The following is a 20,438-nucleotide window of genomic DNA, read 5'->3' as shown; positions in this document are numbered from 1 at the left end:
ACTTCATTGCAATTTCCACATTTCTCATTTTTTTTTGTCTCACAGAGTGAAATCTAACATATTTTGCAAAAATGAAGCGTGCAAAGTCCCGTGGCTTAAAGGATGATGGGAAAGGTATGAGCTATAATGTATCATTTAATGTGATTACATCAGTCATTATAGGATGCTGCTTTGGTTTTCATTTCACTAATGCAAGTAACCCCACAAGTAAACCAAACTGGAGTAGACTACAATGTTTATGTAAAAAAGTGATGATCACCATAATCCTTTACTGTCTGATGGTATTTTAAGATGAGCCAGCCATCCTGGAGACAGAGGACTTGGACCGAAGTTTTGGCAGAGCACCAGACCCTGACACAATTTCACTGGCCTCTGTTACGGCTGTAACAACTAATGTTTCTAACAAAAGGTGATTAAATGTCTAATCACAAAATGTTACACAACACATTAAAATGGTGAAATGTAAAAATAAGCACATTATATTATATTATATTATATTATATTATATTATATTATATTATATTATATTATATTATCTTTTAGATCAAAGCCTGACATCAAAATTGAACCCAGTGCTGGAAGACTGATGGATTTCCAAGTATGTTAAAAAGCACACATATCTAGTAACATTACTTTAACACTGATTGTGCTCATGAATCCAGTTCACATGATAGACTAAATAATTTAGAATAAAAAAATTTATTTATGAAAAGTTATTCTATGTACATTATTGTATTTTAGGTCAGTATTACAGTTATTGAGGCACGACAACTAGTGGGCTTGAACATGGACCCAGTAGTCTGTGTTGAAATTGGTGATGAGAAGAAGTACACTTCAATGAAGGAGTCAACCAATTGTCCCTACTACAATGAGGTAATGTTGACCACTAGGAATAAGAACATACTGTTAAGGGATCAAGCTAAAACCCTCTTTGTAGGGTTTTACAGTACATACAACATTTAAGGATTCACGTCTACATACAAGGATTCCTGTATAGGTTGTTTACACAGTAATATATTTCAGTTATTTTTATTTAATCATATACTAACTCAACTTTTTTTAATTTACATGATTTTATTTTCATCCATTGTCTTAATTTTTTTAGTACTTTGTCTTCGAGTTCCATGTTCCTCCTGATGTCATGTTTGACAAGATCCTGAGGGTGTCTGTAAGTTTGCTTTTAAAGTTCTTTAACATAAAGATTAGGCATTGTGTTTTTAGAGTTGTAAGATTGCTATATCAAATCCTTATAGGTAATCCACTCAAAGAATCTTCTGCGAAGTGGAACAATGGTTGGTGCCTTCAAGATGGATGTGGGAACAGTTTATTCACAGCCCGGTAACAAGCAACTGTCTTTTCTACTCAGAATAAGCTGAGTATTTATTTCATAGTGAAAGGACATTTATTACAGTGTACCTCCTCTACAGACCACCAGTTCTATCACAAATGGGCCATATTATGTGATCCTGATGACATCACTGCAGGATGTAAAGGCTATGTAAAATGTGACATTGCTGTGGTTACAAAAGGTGACAACATCAAAACTCCACACAAGTCCAATGAAACTGACGAGGATGACATTGAGGGGTAAAAGGAAAATCTACTACATTGAAAAATCTCCTTACTTAGTGAAAAACAAAATTATATTGAATTTGTCTTATTCTTTTTTGTAGGAACCTTTTGTTGCCAGAAGGTGTTCCAGCTGACCGTCAATGGGCTAGATTCTATGTAAAAATCTACCGAGCTGAAGGCTTGCCTAAGATGAATACCAGCATTATGGCCAACGTTAAAAAGGCATTTATTGGTGAGAATAAAGACCTGCTGGACCCATACGTTCAGGTGCACTTTGCTGGTCAGAAGGTGAGATTTTTTTTATCTGGTTAACAATATGTCTACACTCACACTTTAGTATGTCATTTTAAACATGGTCTATTTCTTGTGATGTATAGGGAAAAACCTCTGTCCAGAAAAGTTGCTATGAACCAATCTGGAATGAGCAGATTATTTTCACTGAACAATTTCCACCACTGTGTAAACGTATGAAGCTTCAAATCCGTGATGCAGACAAAGTGAATGATGTGGCTCTTGGAACACATTTCATTGACCTACGAAAGGTCTCAAATGATGGAGATAAAGGTGAATGTCATATTTTGTTGCTACATTTTAATATTGTATTCTATTTATAATCATATTTAAATTTAAATAAATCATCCTTTGATTTCTTACCAGGCTTTCTCCCAACTTTGGGGCCGGCCTGGGTGAACATGTATGGTTCAACACGAAGCTACACCCTCATGGATGAGTATCAGGACCTGAATGAAGGAGTGGGAGAGGGTGTTTCATTTCGGGCCCATCTGCTAATCAGTCTGGCTGTGGAGATTCTGGACACCTCCTCTCCAGAGATAATGAGCTCTCCTGAGGTTCAAGTGGAAGGCGTGCCCAACATTTCAGAGGTGAAGGATCCAAACATAGGATAAGTGTTTACTAGGAAATTGTTGTGAAATATTGATATTCTTTTTAACTAATATCCCAGATTTTTTTTATATTTTTTGTTACTGAGACAAGCTTAGCAGGATCGAGACACTTTGCTCAAGTCAACATTTTAATATATATTTCATTTAATTATTTTATTACAACAATAATAATATAAATAAAAATAAAAATGTTAATGGTACCCATTTGAACAAAGTTATAACTGTATATATCTTCATAATTGTATAAATAGTGTATCCAAACTGTATCTATTTATGTACAAACTTTGATTATATATGCTCAGTTAAAATTTTGAAATACAATGGGAAGTTCACAGTCACCAGAATTTTTATGTGTTTTGACTTTGTGTCAATAACTTTAGAATGCCACTGGAAAAATCGAGGAATTTTTCTTGTTTGGAGCATTTCTAGAAGCAACGATGATTGACAGAAAGATTGGTGACAAACCCATCAACTTTGAAGTTACAATAGGTAATCGGAACAAAAAAAGATTTACCCTCCTATATTTATCCCAAAATAAAAATAAAAAAACAATAGCCCATGGTTAATAAATTTTCTACTGGTTACAAGGGAATTATGGAAGTGATGTTGATATCCCTACTAAACCAAGAACAAAGAAGTCTAAGAAAGGAGATGGTGATGAAGAATCTGGACTCATCCAAGGTTCCAGTGATGAAGAGGTGGACCATGATGGAGGACTGGAATCAGTGTCGACCACTCCACCAATGAAACCAGTCATCACTGACAGGTATGTGAATATTTGCATGAAAGTAAAGACATGTCCATCATACATAGTCACTGATGGTCAATTTCTGTTCATTCCACAGGAACTACTTTCACCTTCCATATTTTGAGAGAAAGCCTTGTATTTATATTAAGAGCTGGTGGCAAGACCAGCGAAGAAGACTATACAATGCCAACATAATAGAAAACATTGCAGATAAGCTGGTAGGTTATTTATTTGACATTTGAAAAAGTTGACTAGATGTCTAAAACTATTTCTCATACCTTTTATTTTCAACTTAAAAGGAAGAAGGACTGAATGATGTTCAGGAGATTATTAAAACGGAGAAAGCTTTTCCTGAGCGTAGACTCAGAGGAGTTCTAGAAGAACTAAGCAATGGCTGCAGGTTTGAAATGTTTTTACCTATACAGTCTAGGACCAGGCTCCCCAAATCTTGTCCTGGATGCCAGGAAGAATTTGGGAATTTTCAACCACAAAGAGCAAATTGATTGTGCCAGTTAACTACAAGGACTAGACTATTTGGCAGAACTGTTTTAACAAAACATAGTGCATCAAATAATTTTCTCTTTATTACATGGTGTTATTCTATACATTCTAGAACTAAACTAATTTGTCTTTTAGCAACTTTCTAACACTGGCAAATAAGGACCAAACTCAGTCAGGCATCACAAAGTTGGATCGAGAAAGGCTGAAAGTATGCATGTGGGAGCTGGTACGGTACTCAAAGCATCCAAAAATTCATAAGCTTCGAATATGGTTAATATTTATTTTTTGTTGTGAATTAAAAACAATTATAATAATGTCTATAGGAAACTATGGGCCAACAAGCAAAGACGATGCGAACACAGGTGAAAAAGAAAAATGTCAAGGACAAAGTGAAATTGACACAAAACTTCCTTCAGAAACTGAGATTTTTGTCTGATGAGGTATTATTGACAAAGTACCATTAATTGTTGATGAGTATTTGCCTATATAGTAGTCTAAAAGTGGAAAATAATACAATGTGAAAAATCTTTTTTTTTACTGCAGCCTCAACACAGTGTTCCAGATGTTTACATATGGATGGTTAGCAATGGAAAACGCATTGCATATGCTAGAGTGCCCTCCAAAGACATTCTTTTCTCTACTGTTGAGGAGGAGATTGGGAAAGACTGTTCAAAAGTCAAGACTGTTTTCTTCAAGGTGGGATGCAGTTTAGTAAAGAACTAATTTCTAATGTATACTAAAAATAATCCTTTTTCATCACCCTTTCGACAATAATTTTTATATAATTATTGTGAATATTTCTCTATTGATTTTTTTAGCTCCCAGGTAAAAAGAGTTTTGGACCAGCAGGCTGGACTGTGCAAGCCAAAACTGAAATATACCTGTGGCTGGGTTTAAGCAAGCAGCGCAAAGATTTCCTGAATGGGCTACCAAATGGATTTGAGGAGAACAAGGCCATTAAAGGAGCAGGAATGCAGTCATCACCACCAATCAGCTTGATCTACACGAGTAAACAATCTTTAATTGGCTAAAAACAGAAATAAAACTTAAATAAGATGTAATTGTGTCTATAATCTAACTAACTGAAATTGCTTCATACAGTGAAGCAAGTCTTTCAGCTGAGAGTACACATGTACCAGGCAAGAAGCCTGTTTGCTGCAGACAGCACAGGTCTTTCAGACCCCTTTGCCAGAGTTTTTTTTTCCACACACAGCCAAGTCACAGAGGTAATAGCATAATTTATTCTGTAAATAATTTTTACCTACAACTTTAAAAATGTATCTATTCATCCAATGCAAATAAAATCATGTGATTTCACTAATCTTAGATTGTGAATGAAACTCTCTGCCCCACGTGGGACCAACTTCTAGTATTTGACAATGTTGAATTATATGGTGAGGCTGGTGAGTTGAGGGATGACCCTCCGATTATTGTCATTGAGATCTACGATCAAGACAGTATGGTAAGCATATGAATGTTATAACATTCTGGTAACCTGGTAAAAAGTTAGGGTTGACAGTGTACCTTTTTATCTACTTGTAGGGAAAAGCTGATTTTATGGGAAGGACATTTGCAAAGCCAATAACCAAGATGTCAGATGAGCATTATGGGCCACCACGGTTTCCGCCTCAGCTAGAGTACTACCAAGTCTACCGTGGAAACTGCACTGCTGGTGAAATGCTTGCAGCTTTTGAATTACTGCAGGTGATAAGGCTATTGCTATATATCTTTTAAAAGTGTATTGCAACTGAAGGTAGGTAAACCAATATTTATTTCCAATAAATATTTTAGATCGGACCAGGTGGAAAGGCTGACCTTCCTCCCATAGATGGACCGACAGATATGGACCGTGGTCCAATTCTGCCTGTTCCCATCGGCATTAGGCCAGTCCTGAGCAAATACCGCATTGAGGTAAAAAGCTCTATTCAACATGCAAGCATAAAAGGTGCAAAATATACAGCACATTTTATTGTATAAAACACTAATGCAATAACTTCATATGTCTATAGGTTTTATTCTGGGGCCTGAGGGACCTAAAGCGAGTGAACCTTTCCCAAGTTGATAGACCACGTGTGGATATAGAATGTGCTGGAAAGGGAATACAGTCAGCTCTCATTCCTAACTTCAACAAAAATCCCAATTTTAGCACACTGGTCAAATGGTTTGAAGTGGTAGGTTTCAGATGGCATGTGAATTCCAAAACTGTACATACAGGTGTTATTTTAACATGGCTTGCTTATATGATATGGATAGTTTAGTCCTGGGGCACAGCGCTCTAAAAAAAAGTTTATTATTCCCTATTCTCAACGCACCTGATCCAACCCATTAGTCTTCTGTACGTTGGATCAAATGTGTTGGAGGTAAAACTTGTTCAGGGCAATGTCTCCAGCACTAGAGTTGAGAAGTCTGCTCTGTGCATTATTCTAAATCAGAAAATAACTTTCAATATTACAACCAGAAAAATATCAATATTATGATTTACTAGGACCTGCCAGAAAATGAGCTTCTTCATCCTCCTCTGAATATTCGAGTAGTGGACTGCAGAGCTTTTGGCCGTTATACACTGGTTGGCTCCCATGCAGTCACATCACTGCGAAAATTCATCTACAGATCGCCGGACAAGAGTGTCAACAATTGGTCTGCAATGGGTGGGTTGACAATCAATCTTAGAATAAAAGTTATATATCCTATCCTTGACTAAAACGGAGTGCACTACAATCTAGATCATGATGTTTCCCTGGGACATTAAATCTCAATCTATTCAAACGAAAGCTGGTATAAAAATGCTTTCCACCTTGATACAGGGAAATGACTGTCAAAGTTGAACATTTAGCATTCTTTTCACAGAGTATGACAAAGTGCTTGAAAGTCCTCCATAGGTCAAAGCAAAAAAAAAAAATAAAAAATACTCTGGCATTCTGTATTTGTTCTACAGAAGAAATTGTGATCCATACTGAACCTGAACCTGCTGTGAAAAAGATGGAGACAATGGTCAAACTTGATTCAGTATGTACTAAGAAATGACACTTCTGCTTTAATATTTCCCAAACGTACCTTTTTCTAAAAGCAGTCTTTTTGCAAAAAAAATTCAAACCGTGTTTGTTTTGCCTCTACAGGGTTCCGATGCGGTTGTTAAGGTTGATATGGTAAGTACGATATGGTATTCAGTATGCCTTTCCATATTGTTCTGCACATATCCAGACACTAAAAAGTCCCCGAAACAATTTGAGTCAAATATGCCCAATGTCAATCCATATATATATACCCAATAATATTTTGGACCTCATAAGAATTAAATTGTTAGTTTCCTTCTTCTCTAATGGTTACAATAAGTTGCTTAAGTAAAATGGCCAAGCATATCGTAAAGTTTTCAGCATGGTCTCCTCTTAATCAAAGCCTGATGATGACAAGGATGGAAAAGGAAAGAAGAAGAGGAAGAAAGGGGAAGAAATTGAGGAAGAACCACTAGATGAGAGCATGCTGGATTGGTGGTCCAAATACTTTGTATCAATCGAAACACTTATGGAGGTAGGAGACAAATATTAAACTATTATTATAGAATTTTAACTTTACGATCCAGCTAGTGCTTTTAGAAATATAATTAATATTAATGTATAGTTTTAGGGTTTATATAAGTCACATCTTTCTTACCATGTAGATCCTAAAAGCACAAGAGGCTGAAAAGGCAGAGACAGAGGAAAGAGAAGAAATGGATGCAGATGGAGCAGGTAAAGACAGTAATACTGTATGCCTCAAGCAAGATAGCAAATATAAAAATCTATTCAGCTCTGTTAAAAACTACAGAGTGAGGGGGGAATGTTATAAACTCTAATATAAAATTTGTGTGACCCATTGTAGATGTCTAGTTTTATCAGTATTACAAGAAATGTCAGTAAATGTTTTTAATACATAAAAAAGGTTAAGTACAATATTTCAAATATAGCCTCTTGCAGTCAGACATTTGCAATTTGTTTGATCATGTACAGGCTAATAAATATTTATGTCTAGCTAAATTTGGTTGAGGAAATTAATAGTATGGAAATTTGTATTAAGAAGTGTGTGCATCCTCTGGCCTCCTCTCTCTTTCTCCCCTGTGAACAGATATTAAATCTGACTCTAATGTGAAAGGAAACAAGAAAAAAAAAGGGAAAGCAAAGGATAAGAATAAAGCTGCTCCAGGGGAAGGTGTAACTGACAGGAAAAAGCCTAAAATTGAAGAACTGAAGGTAAATGCTGCTTTTAGCTTTTAGAGTTTTGTTTTTTGTGTTTGTTTTGTTTATTGTTTTTGTGTTGTTACCATTTTTCAGTTATCACTAAATATATCAGTGGAGTAGAGATATATTTGTTTTATCATTTCCAACAGGTATACAACAGAGAGCTAGACAATGAATTTGATTACTTTGAAGATTGGCTCCACACCTTTAATCTTTATCGAGGAAAGAGTGGTGATGATGACGAAAATGCAATGGATGAGGACAGACTTGTTGGCAAATTTAAAGTAAGCCTCATCAAACAAATGATTGTAAATAGTCTTTGCTGATTTACTGCTTAATACATTTAAATGTCAGGTGTTAATTCTGTTGTGTTTTGTTGTGTTTTGCAGGGATCCTTGTGTATGTACAAAGTGTCAGATGAGCTGTATAGAGAAATGGGTATTGATCCTAACATAGGCACTTTCCAGAACATTCCACACAATGATCCAGTCAATGTTTTAGTTCGAGTCTATGTCATAAGGGTATGTACAGACAAGTATATACACAATGTTTTATGTATGTGTGACAATTTTAACTAAACTAACTTTGTCACAGGCTACAGATCTGCACCCTGCAGATATAAATGGGAAAGCAGATCCATACATTGCAATTAAGCTGGGAAAATCGGAGATCAAAGACAAAGAAAACTACATCTCTAAACAACTTAATCCTGTCTTTGGAAAGTACGTTTATATGAAAGTTAATGTTCGTAGAGAATACTAACTAAATAGTTAATGAAAAAATTAATTTAAATATGAGATTGTGTATGTGGCTAGATAAAAAAAATGCTTGGAATTATACTGTTACCTCTACCATTTTTTGCCTAATCCTTTTAGATCATTTGACATTGAAGCTACATTCCCTATGGACTCCACCCTCACTGTGTCCATCTATGACTGGGATTTGGTTGGCACTGATGACTTGATTGGGGAGACAAAACTTGATTTGGAGAATCGCTATTACAGCAAACACAGGGCCACATGTGGTATTAGTACAAGCTATGCAATGTATGTGTTTTTCTGCCAATAAATATATTTACAAATACATTTACAGTCTAGTTTAAACTTGTACATATTACAAGAATAGCATTTAGTCAAATATCTAACAAAACTTTTTAGTTAGACATTTTTTTCCATTTGTGTTTTTGCAGCCATGGTTACAATGTTTGGAGAGATCCACTGAAGCCAACACACATCCTAGCTAAACTTTGCAAGGATGGCAAATTAGATGCACCCCAGTATGGCCCTGGAGGAAGAGTGAAGGTGGCAAACAGAGTTTATACAGGCCCAACTGAAATTGAAGATGAAAATGGTATGCACCTGTTTTTACTAAATAATGCAATCGATAATAATGGAAAATAACACTTTTACTCCAAAGTGGTATATTTCTTATATTCAAATATATTTTTGTTTTTTAATTATTTTGTATTTTAACACTTAAAAATAATAATAAGGTTGGTGAATATCATCTGGATACCTGACTTTGAGTGAACATGACATGATGTGCTGAGACATTTACATGATTTCTCTAAACTAGAGTAAACTGTAAGAAATTGATATATGGCATAGTATCTGGTTTAAACATCACCCTTAAGCAGCCATCTTTCCCTTTTTTCCACTTATTGTGCCTATGATTGAAGGTACTGGTATCCTGTTCACAGTTCACCATTTTGTAATACTTTCTTAGTCCATAAAGTCTATTTAGAACTCTGTGGCTTTTGTTTAATTTGGGTTTCCTCATTATTATATGAGTTAACTTTGAACTGTTCTGTATGGCTTCCTTAGCATTCTGTTTTTTCCCATCACACACATATCCACCTGTAAATTGAAAGAAATGGCCCTATCATATATCTTTCTTTACCGGTAAGATTAAAAAGTTAAATGAAACCAATTAACTTCAACCTGGAATCCTGGGTGTCCCCATCTCAGGAGGCGGTGCTTGAGGTCTAGCTTAATATGGACACAATGGCAAAAATAGAATGACACAAAAAGTGATGTAGTGATGTTTTATTTACATTGTGTTATATGCTATCCAAGTATTAACATTTAATAACAGTTATTAAATTAATTTAAAATTATTAATATAATTTGGGGTCTTATATCAGAAAATCTAGACATTTCAATTATTCTGCATTCAGTAGCAATGTATTGTGAAATGCTGAATCTACTCGTGCATAATGAGGATGATTTCTGACAGGGCTCAAAAAACAGACAGATGAGCACCTTGCTCTAGCAGTTCTCAATCACTGGGAGGACATACCACGAGTGGGCTGCAAACTTATCCCAGAGCATGTAGAAACAAGACCTCTACTTAACCCTGATAAACCTGGGATTGAGCAGGTCAGTGGTCGATGTTAAAAATCAAACTCAATGGCTGAAAAATCTGTAACTAAACTAGAGGAATAGTTCTGAAAAGGAATGGCATCAAAATCTTAACACTTGTTTGATATAAATGTATACTTAACATAAAGAAGCATTAAGTCTTTCTCTACCATTCTATTTGAAATATTATTTTGTGTAGGGGAGAATTGAAATGTGGGTGGATATGTTCCCAAAAGACCAGCCTGCACCTGGACCTGCTATCGATATTTCACCACGCAAACCAAAGAAGTAGGGTCCTTACATAAAGACTCATTTTGGCTTTTATAATCCACATTTAAAATTATAATGGAATGTCAGCTAATACATGATCAAGACTTTTCATTGTAATTTTCTTGTTAAAAGGTTTGAACTCAGGGTAATCGTTTGGAATACAGATGAGGTTGTCCTGGAAGATGATGACATATTCACAGGAGAAAAGTCCAGTGATATTTTTGTTAGAGGGTAATATGCTTTTTTTGTTAATTATGATCAACATTTAACATGATCGTTTTTGCCGGTCATGTTCATGTGGAGTTCAACTTTTATGTTTCACAGATGGCTTAAAGGTCAACAAGAAGATAAGCAAGACACAGATGTCCATTACCACTCCCTAACAGGGGAAGGGAACTTCAACTGGCGCTTCATTTACCCCTTTGACTATTTAATGGCTGAAGAGAAAATTGTCATATCAAAGAAGGAATCCATGTTCTCCTGGGACGAGACCGAATACAAGATCCCTGCCCGTCTCAATCTGCAAGTTTGGGATGCAGATCATTTCTCTGCTGATGACTTCCTGGGTGAGATTCTCAGTTGTTTTGCAAAATCTAATTCTGACTAATATAGGCAAATTTTTAAGACAAAGGATTTTTATCACCAGTAAATGATTGTAATGTGTTTACATGAGTACTTTATTTCCCATTCAGGTGCAATTGAACTAGACCTGAACAGATTTCCTCGTGGTGCAAAAACTGCAAAACAGTGCACCCTCGACATGGTTCTTAACGAACAAGACATGCCAATGGTCAACATTTTCAAGCAGAAAAGAATCAAGGGCTGGTGGCCATTTATAGCCAGAGATGAAAATGATGAGATGGAAATTACGGTACATGAAGACAATACAATTAATATACATCATATACTCAATGTTTCTCCTCATAACCAGTTTATTAATGCGATTGTATCCCTCTTATAGGGGAAAGTAGAGGCAGAGCTTCACCTTTTGACAGGTGAAGAAGCAGAAAAAAGTCCTGTTGGAGAAGGAAGGAATGAGCCAGAGCCTCTAGAGAAGCCCAAGTAAGAGCTGTCAAAACGGCAAAAAAAGAAATGTGTCTAAATAATAGAGCAGTACAACAACTAATATTAATAGAGAGCATTTTCAAGCATAAATTATTTGATGTGTACTAATGGTTTAGACTTTTATAAGAAGTATAAAACCAGTAAATAGGATTTTGTGTGCTGCTGTGTTACCTTTCTGGGAAATAGAATAACACAAAACAATTAGGCGTTGTAGCAGATAAAATACAATAACAAATGTAAAAGTATGAAAAAATGACAACAGTAAATTGTAAAGTAACAGACTTCTTCTTAGGTTTAACAAAGTATATAAAGCTTTATGCAGCATAATAACTCCAGACAGAAGTATTTCTTCTTTAAGATCAGCTGCTGAATTGTAGGAGACAATAGTAGGCTGTGAGGATTTTGATAATAAACATTTGTGATTTAATATGTCCTCTAAATGAATGGACACTAATGTTCACAGACACAGAAGGAAAATCCCCTTAAAGATTTTAATATGGTGTAAGTAGAAAATCATGCTAAAAAATCAAGGTAGACATGTATAGATATAAAATTAGAAAATGTAATCCTTTAAACGAGGGAAAGGATACAAGCTACTTCGGAGACACTTATGAAATTCACATTTCTGCATCCAAAGTCTGGATTTGTACCGACGTTCATTATATGGTAAGTAGTGCTCCAAGAATAATGGTTATAGTGTAACTATACCCATAGAATGAAAATTTACATTTTGCTGATTTTATCTCCCACATAAAATGTCAAAAATATATTTTATATTTGTATACTATTACTGAAATTGCTAGCTTTAATTACTCATTTGACAGTATCTGCATTAATGCTTTACAGTAGATATTCATGCTGTTGGGTTTTATATACATGCAGATAAGTTTTTTTTTCAAAACTTGCTGTCAAATACAAGCTAAATTAAATGTTAACAAGTATTCATGTATATTAAAAAAACACCAAACCAAATAGGATATACGATCCTAAATAGCAGATGTCATATACTGCCACATTTTACTTAAACAATGTATTTTTTATTGTGTGTGGTTTCTTAAAAATGTTTAAAATCCGTTGTGGATATTTGCTGAATAATCTTTTTTTGTCCAACAGTCGCCCTGACACAACGTTCCTGTGGTTCATCAGTCCACTCAAAGCAATCCGATATCTGGTCTGCAACAACTACAAATGGCTGATCATCAAAATAGTGGTGGCTTTGCTGTTGTTAGCAATGCTGGGCTTATTCATTTACAGCATGCCTGGCTATATGGTGAAAAAGCTACTGGGTGCTTAAATGGCACTTCTATTATCCATTACAACTTATTTTGCAGCGGCATCATCCTAGATGCAGTAACTTCAGTCTTTTTAAGCAGTACTATTTAAAATAAGAAAATGTTTGCAAATTGTTTGATCAAAACCATACTCCATGTTTCAATAACAGTAACAAAACTAATCATTTATTAATATACATTATTTGCATTAAAAAATCTTTTGTTTTGGCATAGGTTTTGCTAATAAGGGGAAATTGTTAAATACTTTTATATATGTGTGTGTGTGTTTTTAAGAAATGGTGTCCCCATGACAAAAATCCTAAGTGCAATGTCTAGTAATGTTTGGCAATGTTTTGGCAGATATATGCAGTGACTTTGTGATTTAAAACATGATGATTCTAAGGAAAATCTAAAAGCAACTCAAATGAAGAACTTTAAAAGGAGGGATTCAACTGCTCAGTCTCCTCTATATCATTAAGAATAAAAATCTATCCTGTTAAGGCACATACTCTTTTAATTCATATTTAGATGAGCGTTCCATTTTGAAACTTCAATATAATTTAAAGTGTTTTAATGCCTAATACGAGATGCCTAATCAATAGAAATTGGGTGCAAGAGATTTCATTTACATAATAATATAAACAGCATGAAAGATTAAATAATTCTTAAAATTGTGCATGGCTTAAAGGGAATGTGGGAGGACATTTGTGTAAAATTTCCACTGTAAGGAAACATAGATTTGCATTATAGGCCAGACTTCAAAAAAAGAAGATGATTTGTTAATTTGTTAGAAACAGAAGACATCAGGCCATCAGTAAAACTGCAAACTGTATTTGGAAAAATAGTAAAAAGTTTCTTAGCAATCACTAATTTGCAACACTTGAGTTGATGTTACATAAAGCTTTATAATGACCCGCATTAGCACTCCATCTTGGATGTATATATTTAAATTACATTTCCTCAGTGTAAGGTAATGCATCTGTGCTTTGTTTGACCAACATAAATAAATAAACTCTTCCAATGTACGTGTTTCTGGACCATTTTTCAAACAGTGAATATTTGTCTTTAAGAAGAAATACTTACTGTATAGCAGTCCCTACTGTAATCTGAGAATGAACCAGGTTTTAATAATTACAATATCTGCAGATTTTTTTTTTTTTTTTTTCATGAGCTTCAAAGTACATGCACTACAAAGTAAAGTGATGTTAGAAAGTGCAAATGGAACACAGTAAACAAGACACATATCACAACAGTGCACAACCCCTAATGTTTAACTTCATTTGCAAACTAAAAATGGGACTGTGTATTCATTTCTTAAATAAAGTCAAAATATTGTAGCTACTGGACATCAGCTATGGTGTCAAAAACATTACTTACTTATACTACAAAAAGGCCAACATACTGCAGTACTTCTGCAAGTAAGTCTCAATATTACTGTTCTAATAGATTTTTGAAGAAAACAGTTCAGCTATTCTGCTAAATAGACAGATACTTTATTCGTCCCAATGGAAAATCTTAATGAATGAATTTAACTGTGTATTATGAGGGCAAAAGCAAGAGTGTATTGCTAAATATAATTGCACACTAATGACTGTATACTAGAAGAGACTGTATCTGCAGTCTGTATACCTAAGTGCAAACTAAGTATAAATTATAAACTATAGTTAATAAAGAGAAACTGGCTGGCTTGTCATTCATCAATCTGTTGTTTGAGTCATAAATACAGCTTGGTTTTTAATGTTTTTTTAAAGAACTAGCATAATAAAAACTCTTTTTGAGAATGGAACTGAATAAAATAGATACACTTCTCACAATGTTTCATAATTGTCCTCTTTGATATCCTCAAAATTTGTTAGAAACTTAAAGCTTAAGTTTCTCTTTTGTCTCAACAGCCGTCCAGACATTACATTCCTGTGGTTCCTTACTCCACTAAAAGCAATCCGCTATTTTATCTGCAATCAGTACAAGTGGCTTGTGATCAAAATCGTCTTGGCTCTGCTCCTGCTCGCCATCGTGGCTCTCTTCCTCTACAGTATGCCTGGTTACATGGCCAAGAAACTTCTTGGAGTCTAAGTAAGGAGGATAACCTGCTTTGTCTTTTTATGTCTAAAATGTGTCTAGTGAAATGCTGTGCTGAAATTAAGTATATTGTGTCATTTTAGGAAGGAAAATAATTATAATAAAAAATAAATTAAATAAATATATATCATATATGTTGCAGTCAGTGCTGCATGTGTTGTGTTTTCTGAAGGTTTTAAAGTTTGACAATAAAAAACAATAGAATAGAAGAGACTTGCCTAATCTTATTTGGGGTTGACTTGTGTTTATTTAGTTTGTCTTCTGAGTTATTTTAAACAGAATTCTGTAAATTGTGATGTAACGTCTGTAAATTGTGATGTAACAAAATTAAATGGATCAAAATACAGTTTGTACCTAAGATTTTCATTTTTACAAACCACTAAGCCTGCTTTATTATATTATATTTTTACACTATTTAAATAGTGGTGGTCTGTGGTCATTTGTGTGAGTTTGGCATTCTTTAACATTTGCAGCATTTAACTTTAAAGTCACAACCATAATCTATGGATATAGATCCGTATCCTTTCATGTCCTTTCTTAAACTTTTGTACCATTTGCCCCTATCTATGGCTGTAGTCATGACTTTATACTTCAACAAATCCTAGTACTGATCACGTTTTTATTGCGTGCCTGTTTCCATTACTGATAAACATATCCATTTACTGAAGTAAAAACAGTATATGTTTAAAATTCATATGTCATTATTAAACTGATGGTGGGTGACCCTTACTGAAAAGTTGTCTATTTTTCCACAAGGACCTCAAGTGTTAGCTTCCTGTGATGGTGCCCAAACTTTTTTGGCTCATATCAATTGCTAGTAATTATTGCTCATGCTGGTAATAACATTAGTACAAAAAGCTAAATTAGACATCAAATAGCAAACTTACCAGACATAGTGTAAAGAACTCCCCAACGAGGGTGTTACAACAGTTTACAGCAGATCAAGACATGCATTTGCTATTAAACTGTCACGAGCCTCAGGTATGTGGGGATTCATAAGGATTCAATGTTATATACAAAACTGTTAATTACCTCATCAGGAACACCGTTTCATGTCGCAAACAATTTCATGTATAACAGGGGAGACATGAAGCAAAGAATGCTTCCTGAAAATGATTTGTGATGATGTTACAAAGTTTTGACACCTGTCTCGTTCATTTACTTGGATGGGACAGTAACATGTCTCTCAGGTAGCCACTAGAGGGAGACAGAAACATTTTAGTTTTACTTTTGAATCACTTTTAGGAGATCCATTCATACTGCAAGGACAATTGTGCAAGCGATTTAGAAAAGCGGCTAGTATGTGTTTAGAATACTTTGGTACTAAAGAGTTATTTCATATTTATTCGTTCACAAAATAAAAATAGAATGCACATACAGGTGCATCTCAATATATTAGAATATCATTAAAAAGATTATTTATTTTAGTAATTCAATACAATAAAAGTAAATTAGTATATTATATTATATAGATTCATCATACACAGACTGATATATTTCAAGTGTTTCTTTTTTTTTTTTTCCATGATTATGGCTTACAGCTAACAAATACACAAATTTCAGTATCTCAAAAAATTTGAATATTGTGAAAAGGTTAAATATTGGAGACTTGTGGTGTCACACTCTTATCAGCTAATTAAATCCAAACACCTGCAAAGGTTTCCTGAGCCTTTAAATGGTGTCTCAGTCTGGTTGAGGCTACACAATAATGGAGGAAGAATGCTGAATTGACAGTTGTCCAGAAGACGATCATTGACACCCTGCATATGGAGGGTCAGAGACAAAAGGTCATCGCTAAAGAAGCCGGCTGTTCACAGAGTGCTGTATCCAAGCACATTAATGGAAAGTTGAATGGAAGGAAAAAATGTGGTAGAAAAAGGGGAAATGAAGTCCATTCAAGATTCACAAAGAGTGGACTGCAGCTGGAGTCAGTGCTTCAAGAGCCACCATACACAGACATATCCATTAGCTACAACTGATGCATTCCTTGTGTCAAACCACTCCTAATCCAGAGACAACATCAGAGGTGTCTTACTTGGGCAAAGGACACAAAGGACTAAACTGTTGCTGAGTGGGCTAAAGTTGTCTTTTCAGATGAAAGGAAAGTAAATTTTGCATGTCATTTGTAAATCAAGGTCACAGACTCTGGAAGAAGAGAGGAGAGGCACAGAATCCAAATTGCTTGAAGTGCAGTGTAAAGTTTGCACAGTCATTGGTGGTTTGGGAAGTCACGTCATCTGCTGGTGTTGGTCCTGTGTTTTATGAAGTCCAAGGTCAGCACAGCCATCTACCAGGATGCTTCCCTTTGCTGAATGGCTTTATGAAGATGCTGATTTTATTTTTATTACCTGCCCACACTGCCAAAAGCACCAAAAGTTGGTTAAATGACCATTGTGTTGGTGTGCTTGACTGGCCAGCAAACTCACCAGACCTGAACCCAATAGAGAATCTATTTGGTATTGTCAAGAGTAAAATAAGAAACAAGATACCAAAAAATGCAGATGAGCTGAAGGCCAGAATCATCAAAATTAAAAGAAATAAACACTTGAAATATTTCAGTCTGTGTGTGATAAATCTATATAATATACGGCTTTCACTTTTTGTCTTGAATTGCTAAAATAAATCGACTTTTTAATGATATTTTAAGTTACTAAGATGCACCTGTATAATCGGGAGAACGCCCTAAGGATCTCTGGGAGTAACCCATTACAGCTCATTTCATAGTACGATCTAGGGAAACGTGTTTTAGATTTCCTTCTGTTGTGATACAGCTGAAATGTTTAGTGTTATTTGAGCTCACAATACAGTTCCATCAAATTTACACGACAAACACTGCAATAAAAATAGACGCTGGTCTTGGAGCTACAAAAAAATTATAGATAAAATTGCCTCCTTCGAGCCGGATTCGAACCAGCGACCTAAGGATCTCTGAGAGTAACACACTACAGTCCTCCGCTCTACCAACTGAGCTATCGAAGGCCACGTGCAATGACACCTCCCAACACCAAATTGTCACAGCAAGTGTTCCACAGGTCATTCGCGCGCACGGTTTAGGGTGGAGAATATGTTTTAGATTTCTTTATCTCTTTAGAAATACTATTTATTTGACAGAAAGCATTACAACAAACCAGCGTTGTGAATACTAAAGGCATTAAATGCAGTTCTTTAACTAGGCTAATGTCTAACATTGGCATTTAAGATTATTGTTGCCAGCCGAGTCGCATGTGTAAATGCAAACTGAAAGAACAGGTAAGGTGTACACAGTTCAATAGTAAATATCTTTAAAATGCCCAACGTTTAAAAGTAAAAGTAAAATGTTTCTGTCGCCCTCTAGTGGCCAAACCTAACCCTCTTCCATGTAAAGGGACGAGATAAGTGTCAAAACTTTGTAACATCACCACACATCATTCTCAGGAAGCATTCTTTCATAAGGAAGGGTGTTCCTGATGAGGCAATTGACATACGAGTTTTGTATATAACAGTTAATCCTTATGAATGTCCACATTCCACATAAGTTAAAGAATGTGCAACTCACACAAATGCATGCCCTTAAACAGACCACCATTTATTGGAGAATACATTTGACAGCTTATAAACACAATGTCTTGTGAAAAGTGCTATAGAAATAAATAAACATTTGCTTGAATTGGTGAATAGGAGATTTACTAATAAAGCAGGCTTAGTGGTTTGTAAAAATTAAAAGCTTAGGTACCAACTTAATTTTGATCCATTTAAAATCGTTACATCACAATTTTCGGACATTACATCACAATTTACAGACTTCTGCTTAAAACCACTCAGCAGCCTACACCTAAGTAAACACAAGTCACCCGCAAATTACATTAGGCAGGCCTATGTTTTTATTTATATATATATAAAAACATATAAAAAAACAAACAAACAAACTATATATATATATATATATATATATATATATATATATATATATATATATGTATATATATATATATATATATATATATATATATATATATATATATATATATATATATATATACATATATATATATATATATATATATATATATATATATATATATATATATATATATATATATATATATATATATATATATATAGTTTGTTTGTTTGTTTTTTCCTTCCTAAAATGAAACAATAATCTCAATTTCAGCACAGCATTTGACAAATTTTAGAGATAACATAATAAAGCAGGTTATCTTCCTTACTTAAACTCCAAGAAGTTTCTTTGCCATGTAACCAGGCATACTGTAGAGGAAGAGAGCCACGATGGCGAGCAGGAGCAGAGCCAAGACGATTTTGATCACAAGCCACTTGTACTGATTGCAGATAAAATAGCGGATTGCTTTTAGTGGAGTAAGGAACCACAGGAATGTAATGTCTGGATGGCTGTTGATACAAAAGAGTAACATAAGCTTTAAGATTTGAACAAATCGTGAGGATACAAATAAGGATAATTATGAAACATTTTGAGAAACGTATCTATTTTATCCAGTTCCATTCTCAAAAAAAAGTTTTTATTATGCTAGTTCTTAAAAAAAAAAAAACCACATCAAAAACCAAGCTGTATTTATTTTAGCAAAAAAAGTTTATTGACCCAAACAACAAAGTGATGAATGACAAGCCAGACAGTTTCTCTTAATAAAGCATCGTTTATATTTTATACTTAATTTGCACTCAGGTATACAGACTGAAGATACAGTCTAGCATACAGTCATTAGTGTGCAATTATATTTAGCAATACACTTTTGCTTTTGCCCTCATGATACACAGTTAAATTCATTCATCAAGATTTACCATTGGGAGGAATAAACTATCTATCTATTTAGCAGAATAGCTGAACTGTTTTCTTCAAATATCTATTAAAACAGTAAAATTGAGACTTACTTGCAGAAGTACTGCAGTATGTCGGCCTTTTTTGTAGTAACTGGATGTTTTATATGAGGTAATGTGAGGTAATGTAATGTAATGTAATGTAATGTATTTGACACCAAAGCTGTTGTCCAATAGCTACAATAGATCTTCTTTAACAGATGACTACACAGGGTCTGTCCCATTTTCCTACACGTTATAGTGCACTTGGATACCTGGACACAATTTGTGTCTTGTTTACTGTGTTCTATTTGCAGTTTCTAATATCACTTTCCTTTGTGTATATTATAAAGTGTTCACAGTGAGTGTTCAACAGTTCATTTCATAGCATGGTTTAGGATGGAAGATGCTTTAGAGTTCTTTCTTGGGTGATACAGCGAAGATGTTTAGTGTTACTTACAATACAGTTACATTATTTTACACACAGGTAATTTTACAAAAAAAATAAGCTGGCCTTGGATATGTAAAATAAATAAATCAATATAAAGTCTCCTTCGAGCCGGATTCGAACCAGCGACCTAAGGATTTCTGGGATATATCCACTACAGTCCTCCGCTCTACCAACTGAGCTATCGAAGGCCACA

At 34.6% G+C, this 20,438-nt stretch overlaps 1 protein-coding gene across 1 annotated transcript in view; it reads left to right on the top strand.

The window, feature by feature from the left end:
• Positions 1-15,186, top strand: part of LOC310727270 (otoferlin) — a 53,594-nt gene extending 38,408 nt beyond the window's left edge. Inside the window, exons 6-46 of the mRNA XM_083543530.1 lie at positions 46-114; positions 292-409; positions 544-598; positions 742-873; positions 1,106-1,168; positions 1,254-1,338; positions 1,428-1,587; positions 1,674-1,860; positions 1,950-2,136; positions 2,230-2,453; positions 2,855-2,963; positions 3,063-3,240; positions 3,320-3,440; positions 3,522-3,622; positions 3,859-3,949; positions 4,047-4,163; positions 4,267-4,419; positions 4,542-4,731; positions 4,825-4,949; positions 5,051-5,185; positions 5,266-5,427; positions 5,515-5,634; positions 5,733-5,894; positions 6,209-6,371; positions 6,659-6,729; positions 6,840-6,869; positions 7,120-7,251; positions 7,382-7,451; positions 7,825-7,949; positions 8,087-8,221; positions 8,327-8,458; positions 8,532-8,659; positions 8,813-8,983; positions 9,127-9,287; positions 10,173-10,315; positions 10,497-10,585; positions 10,700-10,798; positions 10,892-11,133; positions 11,260-11,438; positions 11,529-11,629; positions 14,796-15,186. Of these exons, the coding sequence (XP_083399656.1) occupies positions 72-114; positions 292-409; positions 544-598; positions 742-873; positions 1,106-1,168; positions 1,254-1,338; positions 1,428-1,587; positions 1,674-1,860; positions 1,950-2,136; positions 2,230-2,453; positions 2,855-2,963; positions 3,063-3,240; positions 3,320-3,440; positions 3,522-3,622; positions 3,859-3,949; positions 4,047-4,163; positions 4,267-4,419; positions 4,542-4,731; positions 4,825-4,949; positions 5,051-5,185; positions 5,266-5,427; positions 5,515-5,634; positions 5,733-5,894; positions 6,209-6,371; positions 6,659-6,729; positions 6,840-6,869; positions 7,120-7,251; positions 7,382-7,451; positions 7,825-7,949; positions 8,087-8,221; positions 8,327-8,458; positions 8,532-8,659; positions 8,813-8,983; positions 9,127-9,287; positions 10,173-10,315; positions 10,497-10,585; positions 10,700-10,798; positions 10,892-11,133; positions 11,260-11,438; positions 11,529-11,629; positions 14,796-14,976 (5,370 nt within the window). The 5' untranslated portion in view covers positions 46-71 and the 3' untranslated portion in view covers positions 14,977-15,186. The remainder of the gene's footprint in view (positions 1-45; positions 115-291; positions 410-543; positions 599-741; positions 874-1,105; positions 1,169-1,253; positions 1,339-1,427; positions 1,588-1,673; positions 1,861-1,949; positions 2,137-2,229; positions 2,454-2,854; positions 2,964-3,062; positions 3,241-3,319; positions 3,441-3,521; positions 3,623-3,858; positions 3,950-4,046; positions 4,164-4,266; positions 4,420-4,541; positions 4,732-4,824; positions 4,950-5,050; positions 5,186-5,265; positions 5,428-5,514; positions 5,635-5,732; positions 5,895-6,208; positions 6,372-6,658; positions 6,730-6,839; positions 6,870-7,119; positions 7,252-7,381; positions 7,452-7,824; positions 7,950-8,086; positions 8,222-8,326; positions 8,459-8,531; positions 8,660-8,812; positions 8,984-9,126; positions 9,288-10,172; positions 10,316-10,496; positions 10,586-10,699; positions 10,799-10,891; positions 11,134-11,259; positions 11,439-11,528; positions 11,630-14,795) is intronic.
• Positions 15,187-20,438: the final 5,252 nt, after the last annotated feature.

This window comes from Silurus aristotelis (genome assembly GCF_946808225.1).
Source record: "Silurus aristotelis genome assembly, chromosome: 6".
Lineage (NCBI taxonomy): Eukaryota > Metazoa > Chordata > Actinopteri > Siluriformes > Siluridae > Silurus > Silurus aristotelis.
This window is presented reverse-complemented; position numbering and strand designations above follow the sequence as displayed.